General features: G+C 39.5%; 1 protein-coding gene across 2 annotated transcripts in view; it reads left to right on the top strand.

The window, feature by feature from the left end:
* Positions 1-22455, top strand: part of CEP57 (centrosomal protein 57) — a 79326-nt gene that overhangs the window by 23640 nt on the left and 33231 nt on the right. For both annotated transcript variants that reach the window (XM_080642717.1, XM_080642718.1), the window contains exons 2-4: positions 4722-4878; positions 17715-17894; positions 18174-18295. In XM_080642717.1, coding sequence (XP_080498843.1) covers positions 4722-4878; positions 17715-17894; positions 18174-18295 — 459 coding nt within the window. The remainder of the gene's footprint in view (positions 1-4721; positions 4879-17714; positions 17895-18173; positions 18296-22455) is intronic.

The raw sequence follows: 22455 nt of genomic DNA, 5'->3' as shown, positions 1-22455 counted from the left end.
AAGAGATTCTGAGGGAGGAGCCTGTGTTAAGAGGAAAACCAAAGAGAATGTGTTCCATCCACTAAAAACCGTAAAGTGGTCTATCACATGCTTCTGGGAGGTCACTGAATTCAGCAGTGTAAAAGTCATTGGTGAACTTGAGAGCTGCTTCTCTGAATTGAAGACTCCAGCTGATTGAAAGGGGTAGGAGGGAGAGGTGATTAAGAGGTGGCTCAATTATAGATATTGTGAGGGACTTTTTATTAAAGCTAAGAAATGAAGCAGGAGCTGGAGGGGAGTCCTAAAGTTGAGGAAAGTTTTTAATTTTTCCTTTCTCTTTTTCCCTAGTTTTGTCCTTAATAGTAATGTGAAAGATCTGGTAGGGAGGGAGAACTAGATGGCATCAGAAGGGAGAGGGGTTTTATAGGAACCAAGACTTTGAGTAGGTTAGTTACACAAAGCTCACTCCTTGTTTCAGGAGAGGGAAGGCAGAGTGAGAGCAGTGTAGGTAGGTTGGCGAGTTCTCTTTTGAGAACTAGTTCATTGTTCAGTTAATCACATAGAATGTGATTGCCCCTTTTCTGCAGGGAGTGAGGTCGTGATGGGGGGTGGAATAGGGTGGAGGGAGATAATAGGGAGAGGTAGTAGGCAAGTCAACTTTTTTGAAACTCCTTTTCCTCTTTTTGTAAAATAGGGAGATTATACTAGACTGGAGGCCCAGTGCACGAACATGCAGGGGTAGGGTCCCTAGCGGCTGCTGACCAGGGCCTCCCTTCTTGGTGGTCAGCGCACGTCATAGCAAGTGATCAAACTCCTGGTCCGTCGAACTCCTGAGGGACACTTTGCATATTAGGCTTTTACATATATAGACTAGAGCAGGGGTGGGCAAACTTTTTGACTCGAGGGCCACAATGGGTTCTTAAACTGGACCGGAGGGCCGGAACAAAAGCATGGATGGAGTGTTTGTGTGAACTAATATAAATTCAAAGTAAAGGAGCAGAGGGGAGAGCAAGAGAACCCTCCGCTCTTTCGGCTCCGCGGGCCGGATAGAACAGCTGTTTGCCCACAGCTGGACTAGAGGCTTGGTGCACGTAATTTGTGCATGGGGAGTCCCCTCAGCCTGGGGATTGGGCCTAAACCGGCAGTCAGACATCCCTCTCAAAATCCCTCTCACTGGCTCCTAACCGCTCGCCTGCCTGCGCCTGGTCACCCCTAACTGCCCCCCCACCCTGATTGCCCTTCACTGCCTCTGTGTGCCAGCTTGGTTGCCCTAACTGCCCCCCGCTGCCAGCCAGGTCACCCCCAACTGCCTCCTCCCTGCCAGCCTGTTTGCTTCTAACTGCCCCCCCCCCTTGGTCTGGTCACCCCTAACTGCCCCCCTCTGCTGGCCTGGTTGCCCCCAACTGCCCCCCTTACTGGCCTGGTCAACCCTCATGCCCCCCCCCCCCCCCCCACGCTGGCCTGGTCTCCACACGCAGCCTGCTTGTTTAGTCATTTGGTCGTCCCTCACTAACCCCCCTGCCGTCCTGGTCGTAGGCAGCCATCTTGTGAGGATGTGAGCATTAATTTGCATATTACCTCTTTATTTTATAGGATTGTTTCTATGGAGCTTCCAACTCTTAAAAAGAATACTGCTTTTCTAATCCCTGAAGTGTATAACTCCTTACAGTTCTTTTTATTTGTCTTGGAGTTTACCTAAACTTTACCATCTTAACCATTTTTAAGTGTATGGTTTATTTATTTATTTCTTAAAATGTATTTTTATTGATTTGGGAGAGAAAGAGGAGATAAAAACATCAATAATGTGAGAGAATCATTGATTTGCTGCCTCCTTCTCCCCCCCCCCCGGGGATTGAGCCTGAAACCCAGGCATGTGCCCTGATCGGGAATTGAACTGTGACCTCCTGGTTCATAGGTCAACGCTCAACCACTGAGCCACGCCAGTTGAGCTAAGTGTACAGTAGTGTTAAATATATTTACATTGTTGTGAATCAGATCTCCAGAATTTTGTCATCTTTTAAAATTGAAGCTCTATATCCATTCAACAACTCCCATTTGCAACCTCCCCTCAGCCCCTGGTAACCAAGATTCTACTTTCTGTTTCTGTGAATTTGACTACCTTAGATACCTCATGTGCTAGTAAGTAGAATAGTAAAATATTTGCCTTTTTGTGACTGACTGATCATAATGTCCTTAAGGTTCATCCATTGTGTAGCATGTGATGAGATTTCCCTCCTTCTAAAGGCTGAATAATATTTATGTATATATCAAATTTTGTCCTTTACTGTTTTTAGTAGACACATTTAGACACATTAAGAGTATATGTTAGTTTTTCATGTCTTGTTTTAATTTGATTTAAAAATAGTATTGTAAATAATTTTTCAAAACCATTTTATTTTGTCTTCCTACTCTTTGCTTCAGACTGCTGGCAGCAATGAGGACATTTGAGTTTCCTTGATTAAACCTTGGCATTCAAAATGAGTTGGCTGACTTAGAAAATGGAGTACATTTAGAATTGCTTTTCGCAAATGGTGGGGTGCAGGGGGACCCATCTTATAACTTGCATGTTTATATAAAGACACTGCATAGTTTGCTGACCCAACCCAAGCAGTATTTCAATGACATATATGTGACAAATTTTTTTGGACAAATCTTAAACTATTTTATAAGAGCTAGCAGGCAGTGATTTTAATGAGGTTGGTGTCTTTTTGTTTTGTTTTCTTTGGTAAATTATTTAGGCACAGCCCTTCTGTTAATATCTGTGCAATGTTCAGTAATTCTAACAAAAATAGTTTTAAAAATCATAAGTGAATTTGCAGGTAGTTTATGTTCATAAATATATTGATAAGGACTATTTCCTAACCATTGTTACTACATGATAGGATTTAGTGTTTTGTATGAAGACCTAAAGTTTTCTGTGAAGAATCATATTTAAAATTAAGCTATATGCATGGTGCTTTGCGAGAGCTTTGTCAGCATTATATCTATATTATAAAAGGCCAGTGGCTGTAACAACCAAACGAACGGTCACCAGAAGGTGCATTGATGGGTCTCGCAGCACAGTGGGTCTCGGTCTTGTGCGATTTCGGGCTGGGCCTCTACTATTACAATAATTGAAAACTCACCAGCCATCTGCCAAACCTGATGCCAGATTGCCAAAAAGCTTGAAAAATGTTAACTCTCAGTCCTTGTTTCATGTGAACATACTTTTTACAATAGACCTACCATTGATTTACCACTTTTGAGACTTATTCCTACCCCTTCCAAGTTCTTTCCCCTCTCCTTTAGTTTTCATAGCCATAATGTGTGTTTTGCATTGGCTTTCTTAACTGAAAAACTGCATGGTTTTTAAAAATGAAATAGTCTTCAGTTTTTAATAAGATTTAGATACAGTGTGGTTATTTTGGTGGCCTTAGTTTATACCAAGAGATTTTTTATTGTTATTGTAAATACTTATATTTCTTTGTCCTTTTCTGGAAGCAGATTTTTCTGGTGCTGTATAAATAGTTGTAGTTCTCTAATAGGAGTCGAAAGCCTACATTACTATGGCTACTTGAATAAGAAAAATGAATGTTGAGAATTTTTAGCAGCTAGCAGTCATATCTTCCTTCCCCCTTAGCTTTCAGTTTCTCCATTACTTCCCCCACTCTAGATCTCTGTACTAAAAGGGAGTCACCTGTAACACAAAACTCCACATTTAGTATCTCCTGCACTGAAAATTATCATGTGGAACAGAATCCCAAATTGAACAGAATCCCATTTATGACAGAACGTGTGTGTGTGGAAATAAACTTTGATAAGTTTAATGTTTTCTTTGCCCCCCCCCCAACTAAATGTAAGTTTTTGAGGCAAGGACTATGTACACATTGATTAAACCTTGGCATTCAAAATGAGTTGGCTGGACATTTGACAAATATTCATGAAGTATTTAGTTAATTGGGGACAGATGAATGCAGTCATTTTGTGTCAGTTTCTGATACGGTAAAAATACAATATTTTTCTGACTGCATTTTACAGTAAGTATTTTTAAAATAAATTAATTGTGAGTATAATATTAAAGTATTTCTATGCAGCGTTTGTATTCAAATTATGTGAACATTATTTCCTTTCTTTCTCTTAAAAAAAAAAAAAGAGAAACATTGATTTGTTGTTCCACTTATTTATGCACTCACTGGTTAATTCTTGTATGTGCCCTTATTGGGGATCAAAGCCACAACCTTGGTGTATGAGGTACACACACTAACCAACTGAGCTACCCAGCCACGGCTAACATTATTTCCTTTTTATAGTGTCTGGCATGTGGCTAGACTCACACAAATATGAAACACTTTAAAAGTTTTCTTATTTTAAAATATACATGAGGAACGTCCAGCCCATGGGCCATATAAGGCCCATGAAATCATTGGGTCTGGCCCTGCCAAGGCATTAGGGGTGAGTTAATTAAATGTTTACCATGTATAGCAGACTATTTGTATGGCCCACAAATGATGTTCTAAATATCCAAATGCTGCTTGGCAGAAAAAAGGTCCCCCACACCTGTTTTAAAGTGATGATTGGATTCTGTCACATATGATTAGTGGACTCTGTCGTCGCTATCAGTGGAACATATAAACAGTCCGGTTCTCAGTCATGAACATGGGTGTGCGGGTGCGTGTGTGTGTGTGTGTGTGTGTATGTATATGTATACACATGCCATTTGCATTTAAAATTTGAAAGGTTATTTCTGTATTTTTATCTTACAGAATATCTTAGCTGAACCATCAAGGTCTAATGGAAGTATGCTTCGCCATTCCACATCTTCATATGTAGTATATCCACCAGATAAGCCTTTCCTTAATAGTGATCTACGACGCTCCCCAAATAAGCCTACGCTTGCCTATCCAGAAAGCAACAGCAGAGGTAATAGAGCCTAGCAAAACAGATGTGGGTTTTGTGTGTGTGTGTGTGTGTGTGTGTGTGTGTGTGTTTAGTTGATGCTTAAAAATTCTTAATTGTGTCTTTCATTTAAATTTAGAGGAGGCAAGAATATTTCCCGTCTTCCTATTTTAACCTCAAAATATAATGCCTTTTTTAGTTTGTTTCTTGTCAAACATCATCATTCTTAATATTTTATCCTGCAGTAATTCACTTTTCTGAACTTTTGAAAAAGTTCCTTTACATAGATGTAAAAATCAGAACTAAATATAATATTGTAACAGAAGGAGTATCTAATTCTTAGACTTGTGTTCTGCTGGAACTCTAGTGCTTGGGTTTTTTTATATGGGTTTTTTATTTTATTTTTTTTTTGTTTTTAAGAAGAAATTATTACTAAAAGGAAACTGTTTTTATTCCACTGTGAACTTAGTTATTTGTTTTTCACTTTTTTAACCTATGTTAAGTTGTTTGAATGTCATGTAGTTTTTGTTATTTTTCAGAATTGCCGGTCTTTAACTACTGTATTCTGATAAGTAGCACTTTAGCAGTTGTTCTATTAACCATTAAATTAATTAGCATGTTCTTTGTCATCATCATCTTTGAGAAACAGTATCTTATAAATAAGTTTCTGATTAGGAAATTGAATATTGAATTTTAAAATTCTTAAAAGATACCAGACACCAGGTTAAATTTATTTAGCAAACACTTTTGAGGCCCCAGGATTTACATTGGAAACTATACTTGGATATTATTATCTACCTGATACTTGACTATACAGTCACCTCACAGTTTACAAAACAGTCATTCTGAGATTAATCTTTTAAGATATTTGCAATGCATTTCCCACTTAAAACAAAAAGTTCCAAACTAATTTACAAATGCCTATTTAATTTATATGTGGCAAACCTAACACTTCTTTTATCTAGAGAATTGTTAGTAAATATAATTGCCACAGTACTAGTGATTAAACACAATATATATTTTTTAAAGAATGAAATGCAGTATCATTCCAGGTAAAGCAAATATATTTGATTTAATCACAATAGGAAAATTGTATAAGGTAGGTATATTCATAATCGACAGATGAAGAAACATCTCGAAGATGTTAAACTTTATAATAGCAAAACCTTTATCCCTTTCCACTTTTTCCCTGATTTGTTTTAGTGTACCCTCAAATATTTATTGAAGTTTTATTTTTAATAAAACTCCTATAATAAACTCTTCTTTTGCATATTATAAATGCTTTTCTCTCACTAATACTTTATTTAGCTGGGGAAAGCTTTGTAATTCTTTAGTTATGGTTTAATATATTTTCATTGATAAATAAACACTTTACACTGCTATCTGATAATTACAGAACATGAAAATACTAGAGGCCCGGTGTACGAATTTGTGCACGGGTGGGGTTCCTCAGCCTGGTGGGCGATTGGGGCCGGCCAGCCGGTGCGGGGGAGGGACCGTGGGAGGTTGGCCGGCCGCGGGAGATTGGCTGTGGGAGCACACTGACCACCAGGGGGAACCTCCTTTGTTTAGCATCTGCCCCCTGGTGGTCAGTGCACATCATAGTAACCGGTCAACCAGTTGTAAAGATTGCTTAGGCTTTTATATGTATAGATAGTTTGACTAATGGCTATGGAAAGAGATAATTAAGCTGTTTCTTGTACTTCTCATTCATTTGAACTTTAGTTAGAAAAGAAATTGGAAATTATTACTGCCTTCAAAAATGTATTAATGTCTTTAGAGCCGTTTAAAAATTTGTAACGTCATTCCAAAGAGTTTTAATATAACCCATTGTTCATGTTATTTGTTCAGTACATTTCAAATGACAGTGTCATGGAGAATAACTTGGAAACCTGAAGTAAGATAATTAGATGTAAGGCAGTTCTTCTAGACAGTGCTTTCTAGTCTTTCACACATTATATAGTACATGTGGAAAATGAAAGGGCAATATATGTACACCACAGAAAGTATAGATATAATGCAGGCTTGATGACAACTAGTTTGGTCTCTTTAACTGTTCCATGTCACTCTTGTCTCCCCATCCCTCTTCAGAGTTGAGAGAGAAAACATCTTGGCATATCTATTATAAATTTGTGTCAGATCTGTAGAAAGCTCAGTGTTATTGTGTTAGGTATTAAAAATGTATTGCCCATCTGTTCTTTTAAAGCATTGGGTCTCAATTTTTTGATCCAAGAAGCCCTAATAAACCTATTGCATATTTACATAAATATTTTGATGAACAATAACTATTTTTCAGATTTAAAGAAATAGTCTAAAACAGGCGTCCTCAAACTACGGCCCGCGGACCACATGTGGCCCGCCAAGGACATTTACCAGCCCGCCGGGTGTCGCTGCCTGTCCTGCTTAGCAGCCGACTCGTCCCGGGCCCGCAGTGCGCATAGGAATTTGTTCATAGTTTTTTTTTTTGAACTATAGTCCGGCCCTCCAACGGTCTGAGGGACAGTGAACTGGCCCCCTGTTTAAAAAGTTTGAGGACCCCTGGTCTAAAAAGTGACATTGTTTTATTTAATACTCTGTAAATCTCTTATTTATGACTTACAGAAGACAGCTTGATTCTCATATATACTTTTACATTTCATTTGAGGTAATGTTATTTTGATTGAAGTATGTGAAAAAAATCTACACAGGTATGTAGTTGGAAAAGGAATAATAAATAGCCTTTCCAACAATTTAGATATTCTTTGATACTATACCAAAATTTAGCACATGGTAGTTTTTTAAAATTTAGTTGCAATATGCAATCTGAAAATATCAGTGAATTTTCTATACTCTGTGACTTCAGGAACACCTATATGTTTGGAGATTAACTATGAGTTTTAAGAATCAGAAGTGGTTTTAATTATGGTTATGGTTTATTACAATGCAATCTAAAGAAATCTAGATGTTTCCAAAGTTCTCCCTCATAGAGGTCACACAGAAACACACTTCTTTCTCCAATAATGAACTCTCCAACATCTATACTGTGTTTCTGTCCAGTAAAGCCCACTTAAGGCTCAGATTAGGGTTTTTGTCTGGAGCACTTCTTGCCTGCGCAACCAGTTGTGATATTTACCATAAAACACATTGTGTACACAAACAATCTAGGCAGACTTATGCAGTAGAATTTAGTGCCCTAGGCCTACAAAACATTTTATCAATTAATAACATAGGAAACACTTCAAAAGCCAAGTTTCATAGATTAGCCAAGGTTCAGGCCTGCTGTATAAACTTTTTTTATCCTATTACATTGAGATCTAGTGTTTGCTGTGAAAAATCTGTTCGTGAAAATAAACCTAACATGTACAGTATTTTTATGACATTTTTTCAATATTTGAGTTTGCTTCTTATTCTAGAAATATATTTTCCACAGTATCTCTCACAATTTATGAAGTTAAAAATCTTCTAATCTTTCAGTGTTCATTTCTACATAAAGTATTTTTCACTCCAGGGTCTCTCTAGGTCAGTGGTCGGCAAACTCATTAGTCAACAGAGCCAAATATCAACAGTACAACGATTGAAATTTCTTTTGAGAGCCGAAAACCGACTTCTGCGCATGGGCCACGAAGTTTCAATCGCACTGTATGTGCGCGCCTGCACGTGGTATTTTGTGGAAGAGCCACACTCAAGGGGCCAAAGAGCTGCATGTGGCTCGCGAGCCACAGTTTGCCGACCACTGCTCTAGGTAATGTGGTAATTTGAACATAAATAGCACAATGGTGCATGACCTCATAGAAGTGAGGGCAATAGAAGGGAAGAAAAAGCAAGAGTTCATTCACATACTTTTTGAAGGTGGCGGGGTGGCAGGGAGCTTAAGATCAGTCACTTGGTCATCTAGAATGTTTTTTAACTTAAGAAAGCCAGCATGCTAGTATGAAAAGTAAATATTTGTAAAACTAAAAGTAAATATTTGTAAAACAAATGCAGCTTTTGAAATGAAAATATTATAAAGCAAACTATTTAATCATTTGGACCCAAATATCTCCAATTAAAACGTTAGAAATAAGGGGATGAAGTAAAAGTTTGTTATATTTCTTATGTGAACTTTGTTTTATATACAATTTCATTTTTGTTATAGAAAATGCACTCAGAGATGTGTTTATGTATGTGTATTTATATATTTAAAAATATATATTGTGGATTAGTAGAACAAAGTTATATTGTATCTTTATACTAGACTTATTTAAGAACATTTTAGAAAACAAAGTACATTTAATAAAAAGTTAACTATTAGTGATAGAAACTCCCAATCTTAACTAGTTTTGGCAAAGGGGACTCGTTTTGGTTTACAAACATGAAAGGTAGGATTGAAAAACCAAGAACAGGAAGGCAGATATAACGGTGAACTTAAGAACATTAGGAGCCAGGGACTCAAACATGGCCTACATTGCCCTAGCTCAGAGGTCGGCAAACTCATTAGTCAATAGAGCGGCAAACCATGGCTCGCGAGCCGCAGTTTGCCGACCACTGCCCTGGCTGGTTTGGCTCAGTGGATAGAGCATTGGCCTGCGGAATGAAAGGTCTCTCCCATCTCTCTCTCTCTTTTTTTTTTGTGCTTGCCACAGACCAGTTTTTCTACATGTCAGGAAACGTGGTTACTAACAAAGTGAGTTTTAAGTTGAACTAAATTCTGGATTTAACTTTTGGACAAAATTCTAAAAATTCCCTAAAGAGCCTATGTCTGAGTCAGTCAGCTTTGGTGAGTTTTGTGAGAGGCCACTAAAGGAATCCTATATATTAAAAGGCTAATATGCAAATTGTCCCTTCTACCAGGAGTACAACTGGGAGTTTGACCAGGGGTGGGGCTGGCCGGCCAACTGCCCGTGGCCCCTCCCCCCCGCCGGCTGGCCCAATCGACTCGAACCCGTGCACGAATTTGTGCACCGGGCCTCTAGTGTATACATAAGTTGTAGTTAAAGCCATGTTGACATAAGGGCAAATTCCCAGGAAAAGCTGTGTGCAAAATCAGACAAACCGCTATGCTATGCTTCATATAATAAATATACTTCATATAATAAAAAGTCAAGGAAACAAAATTAGAAAGCATAAAATACAATGATAAAGAATAGGATGACATCAGGTATGATGGTAAATGGGATTATGTTAAAAGACTCAAAAAAGCCCTGGCTGGGTGCTCAGTGGTTAGTCAGCCTGCAGACCCAAGGTTCCAGAGTTAGATTTCTGGTCAAGGACACGTCAGGTGTGAGCACTTGTGGGAGGCAACCAATCCATGTGTCTTTCTCATGTAGATGTTTCTTTCTCTCTCTCTCTCTCTCTCTCCCCCCTCTACCTCTTCCCTCCCTTCCACTCTGTCTAGAAATCAATGGAGAAAATAACCTCAGGTGAGGATTTAAAAAAAAAAAAGAGAAGAAGAAAAGTTAGTATATGCTTTTTAAGTCAAAACTAAAACAAAAGGACACAGGTTAAAAATAATGGGTTGGCAAAGACATGTTAGAAATATAACAAATAAAAAGGATGGATGGCAGTATTGTCAGATTAGTATTATACACAAATAGTTTCATCGTATCTAATAAAAGAGTAATATCCAAATTGACTGTCACTCCAACACACAAGATGGCTGCCCCCATGTGGACACAAGATGGCCACCACAAGATGGCCAGCAGGGGAGGGCAATTGGGAGGGACCAGGCCTTCAAGGGAGGGCAGTTGGGGGCAATCAGGCCTGCAGGGGAAGGCAATTAGGGGTAACGAGGCCTGCAGAGGAAGGAAGTTGGGGGTGACCGGGCCTGCAGGGGAGAGCAGTTGCGGGGGACCAGGCCTGCAGGGGAGGGCATTTGGGGGGGACTAGGCCGGCAGAGGAGGGAAGGTGGGGGCAACCGGGCCTGCAGGGAAGGGCAGTTGGTGGGGACCCAGACCTGCAGGGGAGAGCAGTTGGGGGGGACCAGGCCTGCAGGGGAGGGCAGTTAGGGATGACCAGGCCAGCCGGGGAGGGCAGTTAGTGGCAATAGGGCTGGCAAGGGAGCAGTTAGGCATCAATCATGTTGGCAGGCAGAAATGGTTAGGGGCAATCAGGAAGGCAGGCAGGCGAGCAGTTGGGAGCCAGCAGTCCTGGATTGTGAGAGGGATCGGGTCTAAATGGGCAGTAGGACATCCCTCGAGGGGTCCCAGATTGGAGAGGGTGCAGGCTGGGCTGAGGGACACCCCCCTCCCCCGCCCGTGCACGAATTTCGTGCACCGGGCCTCTAGTATAATAAATTGCAATGACTAATACCCAGGTGTCAAAAATAAGTGAACTTAAAGCATAAGCAGTAAGAAGGTAAATAAAGCCCAAACTTGGGGACACTAAGAGTCTATATAAGGCCTAAGTATTGGGATACAATTGAGGAGAAGTTGGGATTTAAAATCTAGGTAGGGACTGGAGAACAAAACTTTAGACCCATGCAAGGGATCTAAAACTTCTGAAATAATGTTTCCTTTGAAAAACGGAGACTAATGGAGAAAGGGAACTGGAACAACTCAGCCCCCTGGCCTGGGAAAGTGGCTGTGGATAGAAAAGTCACCTCTCAAAAATCAACCTAAGAATGTTCTCTGTGCTCACTGAGGTGCATACATGAATGAATAAATAGAGCTGTACAGTGTTAACTCAGTGGAAATGCTTAATATTGTGAGTTGCATTTAAAGAATGTGTGAGAGCTGCATTTTTTCTTTTAATAGAAGGGTTCAATATGTAAGTGATGGCCTCACTTTGTCAACTAATAACAGATTATCGAGCTATAAAGATAGGAAGTGTGGAACTGGTACAGAACTAGATACTAGGGAAATAGAAAGTATATAGACACAGATGTATATAAGAATGGAATTCTAGAAATGCATCTATTGACATGGAGAATGATTACACATATGAGTGTGATACAGCATAGTCGAGAGTAATCCCACTAACATAATAGCATAGAAAAGTACAAAAGGATTTCAGCAAAATATTTTAAATTATGCCGAGTTGTTACCATTTGGGTGTCATATTTTTCCTTCTCGTTCCTGTTTTTTTTTTAAATTCAATTTATCTGTAGTTAACACTGCTGTATAATAAAGAGCAGGTCCTCAACATCGTTTCAAAGTTTTATTATGACATTGATTACATGGGTGCCCTAGGAACTTTTGCTTATATCAGTTAGTCTATGGTAGAATTGGTTTTGTTATACGTCATTTCCCTTAAAGTTGTAAAACCTATTGATGATGTTAGGTGAGGACTTACTGTATAGGAAAGTTGTTAAAGAGAGTAGATCTTAAGAGTTCTCATCACAAGGAGAAATTTTTTTCTTTTTATATAAGGTAATGGATGTTAGCTGAACGTATTGTGATCATTTCACAATACATGCTCATCACACCATCAAGTTGAACACTTTAAACTTACATAGTGATGTATGTCAGTTGTTTCTCAAAACTGGAAAAAATAAGCATTAATTCAGGTTTGATAAACTAAGGAAAGTGGGAGAAAGAACTAATGTTTGGCCTGTGTTGTGTTTTGTTTTAAAATAAAAATGCTGAGGATTCTAAGGAACTTCTAAGAAAGATTCTAAAGAAATGCCAAGATTCTAAGGAAGGTACATAAATCTATTATGCAGAAAATTGGAAATTAGGGACAATATGGTAGATGTTTATAAGACTAAAATGTTGGGTTCTCTATTAATAAATTTGAGTATTATAATAAAATTTTTAAGGTGTCAAAGTCTCAGTAAAGCTCTAACCCCAAGTAGTTTTAGGGAATAAATTTTGCAAAATGTTTAAACAGAAAATCTCCAGGATATATAAGCCATTCTAGAATGCAGAAAAATAAAGCATATACCCACCCCAGATCTTTTTTGTTAATCTAGTATAGCCCTGTCATAACCACATTTGCTCACTTATAAACAAAAATTGAGTGTTCCAGCCGATTGCAAAATAACTGTAAATCCTAATATATAAAAACCCAGGGTCCGTAACATCCAAAACGACTGAAGGCTCAACCAACCAGAAGTCAGTGCTGGGTTGCCGTGGCAGGTCTTGATCAGCACTTGCCTCTGTCTTTTGCTCTGGGCCTGGCCAGCAGCCGTGCCTCTCTTTCTCTAGGGCCTCCACTGGGGCTTCTGATCAGGCCCGTTGATAGGCCCGGAGATGCTGACTGGCATAGAAACCAACCAGTCAGAACCAAATCTGGGTGAAGTGTGAGGAGCCAATGGCTGCCTTAGGAGGCAGAGCTTTTGACGCTGACTGGCATAGAAACTGACCAATCAGAACCTAACCTGGGTGAACTGCAAAGGCAGAACTTAAGGTTTGGGCTTAGGAGGGGTTTTAAGGGCAACAGCGGTTTGGTGTACAATGTAAGAACGCGGTTCAATTTTTTAATGACCGGTTTGGCAGTATAGTGCATATGGCTGGCTATCAGTCCAGATACAGGGGTTATGTATTTTTTGTCTGCCAAGAGCATTTCCTCCTGATGAAAAAGGCTCTCCCCCCACCCCCTATTTAAGCAATCCTATACTATATAATCTATCTATACTACTAAAAGGGTAATATGCTAATTACTGGGTCGACTGGCCATCTTCCAGACATCTGTCTTCCTTCCAGACAAAGCCATGGTGGTGGGGGCCAAGGCAGAGGCCGTTAGGGGTGATCAGGCCAGCAGGGGAGAGCAGTTGGGGGTGAGATCAGGCCGGCAGGGGAGGAAAGTTGGAGGCGAGATCAGGCCTGCAGGGGAGGGCAGTTGGGGGCAAGATCAGGCCGGCAGGGGAGGGCAGTTAGGGGCAATCAGGCAGGCAGAGGCATTTAGGGGTGATCAGGCAGGCAGAGGTTAGGGGCGATCAGACAGGCAGGCAGAGGGGTTAGAGCAGCCTTGGGCAAACTACGGCCCGCGGGCTGGATCCGGCTGTTCTATCCGGTTCTCTTGCTCTCCCCTCCGCTCCTTTACTTTGAATTTATATTAGTTCACACAAACACTCCATCCATGCTTTTGTTCCGGCCCCCCGGTCCAGTTTAAGAACCCATTGTGGCCCTCGAGTCAAAAAGTTTACCCACCCCTGGGTTAGAGGGAATCAGGCAGGCAGGCAGAGGCAGTTAGGGGTGAGATCAGGCCAGCAGGGTAGAGCAGTTGGGGGTGAGATCAGGCTGGCAGGGGAGTGCAGTTAGGGGTGATCAGGCAGGCAGAGGCAGTTGGGGGTGAGATCAGGCTGACAGAGAGCAGTTGGGGGCAATTAGGCAGGCAGGCAGAGGTTAGGGGCAATCAGGCAGGCAGGCAGAGGCAGTTAGGGGCAATCAGGTAGTCAGTCAGGTGAGTGGTTAGGAGCCAGCAGTCCCAGATTGGGAGAGGGATGTCCCCCATGAGGTCCGGATTGGAGAGAGTGCAGGCTGGGCTGAGAGAATCCCCCCACCCCCGTGCATGAATTTCGTGCACCGGGCCACTAGTGTAACAATAAAATACTAACAAAATTGTATACTAATTTTTATAATTTAATGAAGGAATAAAAGGAATTTTTGATATTACAAAATTTTATTTTAGGAAGTACTGCTCTGTGGTTCGGAATGGGTTAATGAACCTCATTTGATATTAAAAAGCATTTATTAACTTTCTGTTTTCCTATTGCATTTGTTATCTAATTATTCCAGGTATACCAGAAATTATTATTACTTTGAATATTAATCTTATATTGAGCTTTTTTGGTATTTTCATAGTCTGTGTGTGTGCTTCATGTCTGCAGTCTTCCTATGCATACCTAGAAGAATAAGCTATCTATATTATGAAATGTATGAATCTCCTATTTGGGCGTATTGCACTGAAATATTTGGTAAATGAATGAATTACGTTAATAAATGGAAATGAATGCCTTGTTTTGAGTGCAGGCTCGATTTTTAAAAGATGTTAATTCTTCCTACCTATTGTATAGTTTACATGAAGTTTCATTAAATCAGTGTTTAGGCATAATGATTCTGAACATCTAATCAGTGAGGATAATATTGAAATGGTTTAAAGATTTATATAATGTGGGACACTGGCAATATTAACATTTATAAAGTTAATTAAAATACTGGCATAATATTAATGGAATTAGAATAAAAAGTCTTGAAATTGTCGGGCACGTGTCTAATAATTGGTTTTTGATAAAGTTGCCATTTAAAGTTTTTTAGTACAAAAATACTTTTTATTTGACTTACAGAATTAAATGTAAAAATCTGTGAAACTATTATTTTTAAGTAGAATAAACGAAAATACAAAGCTTTAATTTTCATTACAGAAAAACATTCCATGTATAAAACAAAGAACTTGATGGAAAAGATTATTAGATATAACTGAAAAATTAAAACATTAGTACATCAAAACTAGAATTAAAGACACAGTAAAATGGAGGGTTGGACTTTTTCTTATGTAAAATGGGCAAAGAAATTCATAAAAGGTAGAAAATTGACCAATAATATATATAAACATATTTATACTTCTAGCAATCTATACTAATAAAAGGCCAGGCATCACGACCAGAACGACCAGAGACCAGACCACCATGGCCCCTCGCTGGGCTGGCCCGCCCTTAAACAAGCAGTTAGGGGCAATTAGGCAGGCAGGCAGAGTGGTTAGGGGTGATCAGGTAGGCAGACCAGCAGTTAGGGGTGATCAGGTAGGCAGGCCAGCTGCTAGAGGAGATCAGGTAGGCAGATGGCCCCTCCTCGCTGGGGGCTGGCCCCGCCCCCAAGCAAGCAGTGAGGGGCAATCAGGCAGACAGGCAGAGTGGTTAGGGGTGATCAGGTAGGCATACCAGCGGTTAGGGGTGATCATGCAAGCAGACCAGCAGTTAGGGGTGATCAGGTAGGCAAGCAAGTGGTTAGGGATGATCAGGTAGGCAGGCCAGCGGTTAGGGATGATCAGGTAGGCAGGCCAGCTGTTAGGGGCAATCAGGTAGGCAGACGGCCCCTCGCAGGGCTAGCCCCGCTCCCCAGCAAGCAGTTAGAGGTGATCAGGTAGGCAGGCCAGCGGTTAGGGGTGATCAGGTAGGCAGGCGAGTGGTTAGGGTCGTTCAGGTAGGCAGACAGCCCCTTGCAGAGCTGGCCCCGCCCCGCAGCAAAGAAAGAGGAAGGCCCAAGCCAGCCAAGTCATCGCACTCCAGCCTGTCACCTGCAGAGGGAGGCCACCGGTGTCAGGGGATGAGGGGCAGCGCTGCACAGATGGCAAGCAGTGGCAGTGGCGGTGGTGGGGCCAGCTGCCTGCAGCCAGGGGAAGGAAAGCCCCGCTAGGCCCTGATCTCAGGCCAGACCTTGCAACCCTACCCGAGGAGTCCCAGATTGTGAGAGGGTGCAGGCCGGGCTGAGGGGACCCCTCCACCCCCGAGTGCACGAATTTTCATGCACTGGGCCTCTAGTCCTATATAATAAAACCCTAATATGCAAATAGACCAAACAGCAGAATGACGGGTTGCTACGATGCTTATTGACCACCAGGGGGCAGACACTCAATACAGGAGCTGCCCCTGATGGTCAGTGCACTCCCACAGGGGAAGCACTGCTCAGCCAGAAGCTGGGCTGTGATCACGGCTGGTGAGCACAGCAGCAGTAGCAGGAGCCTCTCCCGCCTCCACAGCAGCACTAAGGACCCCTCAGGGGATGTCTGCCTGCCAGGAGTCGGACATTCCCCTGAGGGGTCCCAGGCTGCGAGAGGACGCAGGCCGGGCTGAGGGGACCCTCCCCTCTCTTCCCCTCCCTCCCCCCCAGTGCACTAATGTCGTGCACAGGGCCTGTAGTGCAAAATAAAATAGCCAGAAGTTTCATGTGTTTTTAAACAGAGAGTCAGAGGTGACCCTGGCCAGGTAGCTCAGTTGGTTACAGCTTCATCCCTATACACCAAGGTTGCAGGTTTTATCTCTGGTCAGGGCACATACAAGAATCAACAAATGAATGTATAAATAAGTGGGACAGCAAATTGATGTTTCTCCCTTCCCCTTCCTCTCTCTCTGAAATCAATAATTTTTTTTTAAATGGCAAAGAGATTGTAATTAATAATGGTCTGTGTTGGCAAAGACATGCTTCTGATGAAAGTATAAATTGACGCAACCTTTTTTGAAGGTACTTTACTTTTTCAGGAAACTTTAAAATATGAATATTTTTGAGCCAGTAACTTGATTTTTCAATTTTTATTGTTTATAATAAGGATATACCCATTTAAGACAGCATGAATGAGAGCTCACAGTATCTTAATGCTAGAGTGAAAAACAAAAATTTTAATCTCAATTTATAGTAAAAAGTATATATAGTAAAAAATTGAAAGAAATAACAAATTGACAGTCATTATCTTTTGGTAGTAGGATTATCAGTTATTTTCTTTGTTGTATTTTCCTGTGTCTTGTACAGAGAATACATACTACTTTTATAATTAGGAACTTTCATTGGGCAGTTAAAGTGCGCTTAGATTTTTATCCTAAGTAATGAAAAAATAGACATTAAAAATAGTCCTTTTTATGCTAGACTATTTTAGCTCTGATTGGATTCTACCCGTGATCCTTTTAATGAAACAAAAAAGAGTGATAGTTAATGTACTTCAGGACAGTTATATGAACTGTATGATTAGCTAAATATTTTCACCATTTTGAAAATCTGAAATATCTTTACCATGATAAAGTGGTTTTTACTTGCATACCTCATATGTTTCAGAAACTCAAAAACTATCTTTAAATGGATTTTTTAAAAATTCTCATATGATGGTAATTAACATTTTATTGTTCCCAAAGAGTGATCCTCCACTGGACCCACCCATCAGTTTTGTTTTTTATGTAGATAAGGTTATTCTTTCTAAGTGAACTTTCTCCATATATATTGTTACCTTACAGTATTCATATTTGTATTTGGCAGCCATATTTTCTGCTCTGAAGAATCTTCAAGATAAGATTCGACGCTTAGAACTTGAAAGGATTCAGGCAGAAGAAAGTGTGAAAACCTTGTCTAGAGAAACAGTTGAATATAAGAAAGTATTGGATGAACAGATACAAGAAAGGGAGAATTCAAAGAATGAGGAATCAAAGCACAATCAAGGTTTGTTTAATTATTAAGGAAATAAAACACCGTCAAACAAAGTATTGTAAAAGTACTCCAAAATTGCACATTAGCATTTTCTGGTGGTCCGTCTTCAGGCACTACAAAACTGCATTATACTCTGATGCATGTTGAGGAGCTTATAGGTATGTATGGTTTACATCATCTGTAAAGGCTCAGAGGGCTACTGGAAATGTTTATTATGTACACAGACTAAGTTCCTTTTAACAGCTTGTTAAAACTGTTCTAATTTCTGCTTTTCTTACTTATTCTTTTTAGAACTGACATCTCAGTTGTTAGCTGCAGAAAGTAAATGCAATCTTTTAGAGAAGCAATTGGAATACATGCGTAATATGATAAAGCATGCAGAAATAGAAAGGACATCTGTCTTGGAGAAACAGGTATGATACCTCACCGACTCATTCTCAAGGACAATTATTTGTGGGAAAAATTAGACAAAGTTTTTTTTCCTCAGTGAGGACTAATGGTGCTGTTGTAATAATCATTTCTACTTTTATCTTAAAGTAACCATTGGCAATAGTACCAGCAGTTCATTTTGGAAAACTAGTGTAAGCTTTGAGAAAAAAATGTAATTTTTTTTTTTTTTTTTCAGCATAGCTATGAAGGGGAGGTTCCCTTTTGGATGACACTCACACACACTGCCCCATCCTCTACACCAAGCTTTGATAGCTTCTGCTTTTGAGTAGTGTAACAGCCCATGACTTGGGGTCATTACTTGGGGTCCTTTGTAGTATCTGAAGATTTGATTGGCCTTCTAGTTATTTCTATATTTGGTAAAGTTTTACTTAAATTGGAAAAACATTGCATAGTGAGTTGTGTGATTCTTTTCACGTTAACTTCTTTGAGTCTACATTATAAAAAGTATTAAAAAATTATATCATGGCCCTGGCTGGTGTGACTCGGTTGGGCAGCATCCCTTGCACCGAAAGGTTGCTGGTTCAATTTCTGGTCAGAGCACATGCCAAGATTGCCGGCTAGATCCCTGGTGAGGAACATGAAGAAGGCAGCTGATCAACGATGCTTATCTCTATATCCCTCTCCCTCTTTCTCTAAAAATCAATTTTAAAAAATCCAATAAAATAGAAAGAAAGAGAGAAAGAAAGAATCATACTGTACTTCTACTTCTTTGCTTTAAGGACTCAGTAAGGTTAGCAGATTTCAAGTTTCTTTATACTTTGAAAAACTTTGGTTTCTTTATTACAGTGTAGTTAACATACGATATTACATTAGTTTCGGGTGTACAAATAATGATTTAGCATTTATATACCTTATATAAAGATCACCATGATAAATCTAGTAACCATCTGTCACCATATGGTTATTATGATATTGATTATATTTTTTATGTTGTACAGTACATCCCTGTGATACTTATTTTATAACTGGAATTTTGTACTTTGAAATCTTTTCTCATTTAGTCTACCCTATCCCCTCTGACAGCCATTTAGTTTTTCTGTATCTATGACTATGTTTTGTTTTACTCATTTGTTTTTTCTCTTTTTAGATTCCGCACATCAGTGAAATCATAGGGTATTTGTCTTCGTCTGATTTATTTCACTGCACATACTATCCTTAGGCCCATCCACATTGTTACCAATGGCAAGATTTCATTATTTTTTATGGCTGAGTAATGTTGTGTGTGTGTGTGTCCTTTATCCATTCATCTTTTGATGGACACCTAGGTTGTTTCCATATCTTGGCTGTTATAAATAATGCAGCAGTGAACATAGAGGTGCATACTAGTATACTACTATCTTTTGAATCAGTGTTTTCATTTCAGGGTTCCTATTTCTTCACATCCTTGCTAACACTTTTTATTTAATGTCTTTTTTATAATTCCGTTCTGGGAGATGTAAGGTGATATCTCACTATGGTTTTCATTTGTATTTCCCTAATGATTAGTGATATTGAGCATCTTTTTTAAATAAATTTATTTTTTGATAATTTTAGTTTATATTCTATATTATTTTATAATTATGGCTCAAAGAGTGTTTGAGGCACTTGATACTCAAAGAATAATGCTAATCGTAATATCAGTTATAATCATATCAAAGTCAAGGATTAACAACTACACACATAACATTTAAATTAATATCAGTGCTTTCCAATCTTAAGTCCAGGACCACCTACGATAGGAACTGAGAGTTCAAGATTTTTTTTTTAAATAAATCTTTATTGTTCAGATTATTACAGGTGTTCCTCTTTTTTTCCCCCTATAGCTCCCCTCCACCTGATTCCTCACCCCACCCCATGCCTTTACTACCCCCCCCCCCGCCACTGTCTTCATCCATAGGTGTAAGATTTTTGTCCAGTCTCTTCCCGCACCTCTCACACCCCCTGCCCCCTGAGAATCGTCAGTCCACTCCCTTTCTATGTCCCTGATGCTATTATATTCACCAGTCCATTCTGTTCTTCAGATTTTTTATTCACTTGATTTTTAGATTCACTTGTTGGTAGGTATGTATTTGATGTCATTTTGTTGTTCATAATTTTTATCTTTACCTTTTTCTTCTTCCTCTTCTTAAAGAATACCCTTCAGCATTTCATGTAATCCTGGTTTGGTGGTGATGAACTCCTTTAGCTTTTTCTTGTCTGTGAAGCTCTTTATCTGATCTTCAACTCTAAGTGATAGCTTTGCTGGGTAATCTTGGTTGGAGGTTCTTGCTGTTCATCACTTTGAATATTTCTTGCCACTCCCTCTGGCCTGCATAGTTTCTGCCGAGAAATCAGCTGATAGTCGTATGGGTACTCCCTTGTAGGTAACTAACCGTTTTTCTCTTGCTGCTTTCAAGATTCTCTGTCTTTTGCCCTTGGCATTTTAATTATGATGTGTCTTGGTGTGGTCCTCTTTGGATTCCTCTTGTATGGGGTTCTGTGCGCTTCCTGAACTTGTAAGTCTATTTCTTTCACCAGGTAGGGAAAGTTTTCTGTCATTATTTCTTCTAATAGGTTTTCAATATTTTGCTCTCTCTCTTCCTCTGGCACCCCAAAAATTTGGATGTTGGTACGCTTAAAGTTGTCCCAGAGGCTCCTTACATTATCTTCATATTTTTGGATTCTTTTTTCTTTTTGTTTTTCTGGTTGGGTGTTTTTTGTTTCCTCATATTTCAGATCTTTGGTTTGATTCTTGGGTTACGTTGATCTACAGTTGAGTTTCTGTATATTCTTTATTTTAGACAGTGTATGCTTAATTTCTGACTGGTCCTTTTCCATTTTTTTGGCATTCTCATTAAGGTCCTTGAAGGTCTCACTAAGCTCCTCGGAGGTCTTATCAAGTTTTGAGAGTTCAAGATTTAAAAATAGTCCAGTAGCCTCATAAACTATATGAAACAGAGCTTTTTACACTAAGATAACCAAATTTCATTTTGAAGGCTGGAATTAAAACTTTATTTGGTAATACCAATTATCTGATAGTGATTACAAGCTCTGCTTGTAGTTATAGTCTTCAGCAATGAAAATAGAAAACCCAATGAATAATTAAGTAATAAATGTATTTTATTTTGTGGAAAAACTTGTTTGGATTCTAACCCCTGAAAAGTAGTGGAAAGAGTATAATTTAGGGTTTTTTTAATGTTCTAAAAAAGCAAAATGTGAACTAAAAATACATACCAGACTCAGTCTTCAGCAATGAAAATAGAAAACCCAATGAATAATTAAGTAATAAATGTATTTTATTTTGGGGAAAAACTTCTTTGGATTCTAACCCCTTGAAAAGTAGTGGAAAGAATATAGTTTAGGTTTTTTTTAATGTTCTAAAAATGCAAAATGTGAACTAAAAATACATGCCAGACTCTACATATTGGCAAAATGTTTTATCAGGATAATATTCATTTGTGCTGGGTGCAGACAGAAAGACTTATGAATTATATATATTCATCCTTTTTTGATAGATAGATACAGATATATCCTTATATCTATATACATATCCTTTTTTTTTTTTTTTATCCTTTTCTTTAAATCCTAATGGCTCAATTGATGCTTTAAGAAATAACAGGTGCCCTGACCAGTGTGGCTCAGTTGATTGGGCATTGTCCTTGCTGTAAGGTTGCTGGTTCTATTCCCAGTGAGGGCACATGCCTGGGTTCCATACTCAATCCCCAGTAGGGGGCTTGCAAGAGGCAAATGATCAATGTTTTGCTTTCTCCCTCTCCCTTCTTCTCTCTAAAGATCAATTTAAAATCTTTTTTAAAAAATAACAAGTAATGACAAAGGATAGACTGATCAGATCCCAAACTATGAAGGAAATTTAACAGAAGGATGAGTCTCTGTGTTCTCCAACTCCAATTTTCCTTCTTATACTTTTTTTTTTATAACGTATGTCCCCTTTTTTCTCCCATTGTCCCCCTCCAGCTCACCCCTACTCTGCCCCAGGCCCTCACCACTCCATTGTCTGTGCCCATGGGCCATGCATATATGCATACATGTCCTTGGTTGATTACCTCCCACCCTCCCTGCCTTCCCTTTAAGATTCCACACACCATTCCAGTTCCTAGCTCCCATGTCCCTGGATCCACTCCGTTTATCAGTTTATTTTGTTTCT

Source organism: Plecotus auritus (assembly GCF_963455305.1).
Source record: "Plecotus auritus genome assembly, chromosome: 9".
Taxonomy (NCBI): Eukaryota; Metazoa; Chordata; class Mammalia; order Chiroptera; family Vespertilionidae; genus Plecotus; species Plecotus auritus.
The sequence above is the reverse complement of the archived record's forward strand: the minus strand, read 5'-3'. Positions and strand labels throughout refer to the sequence as shown.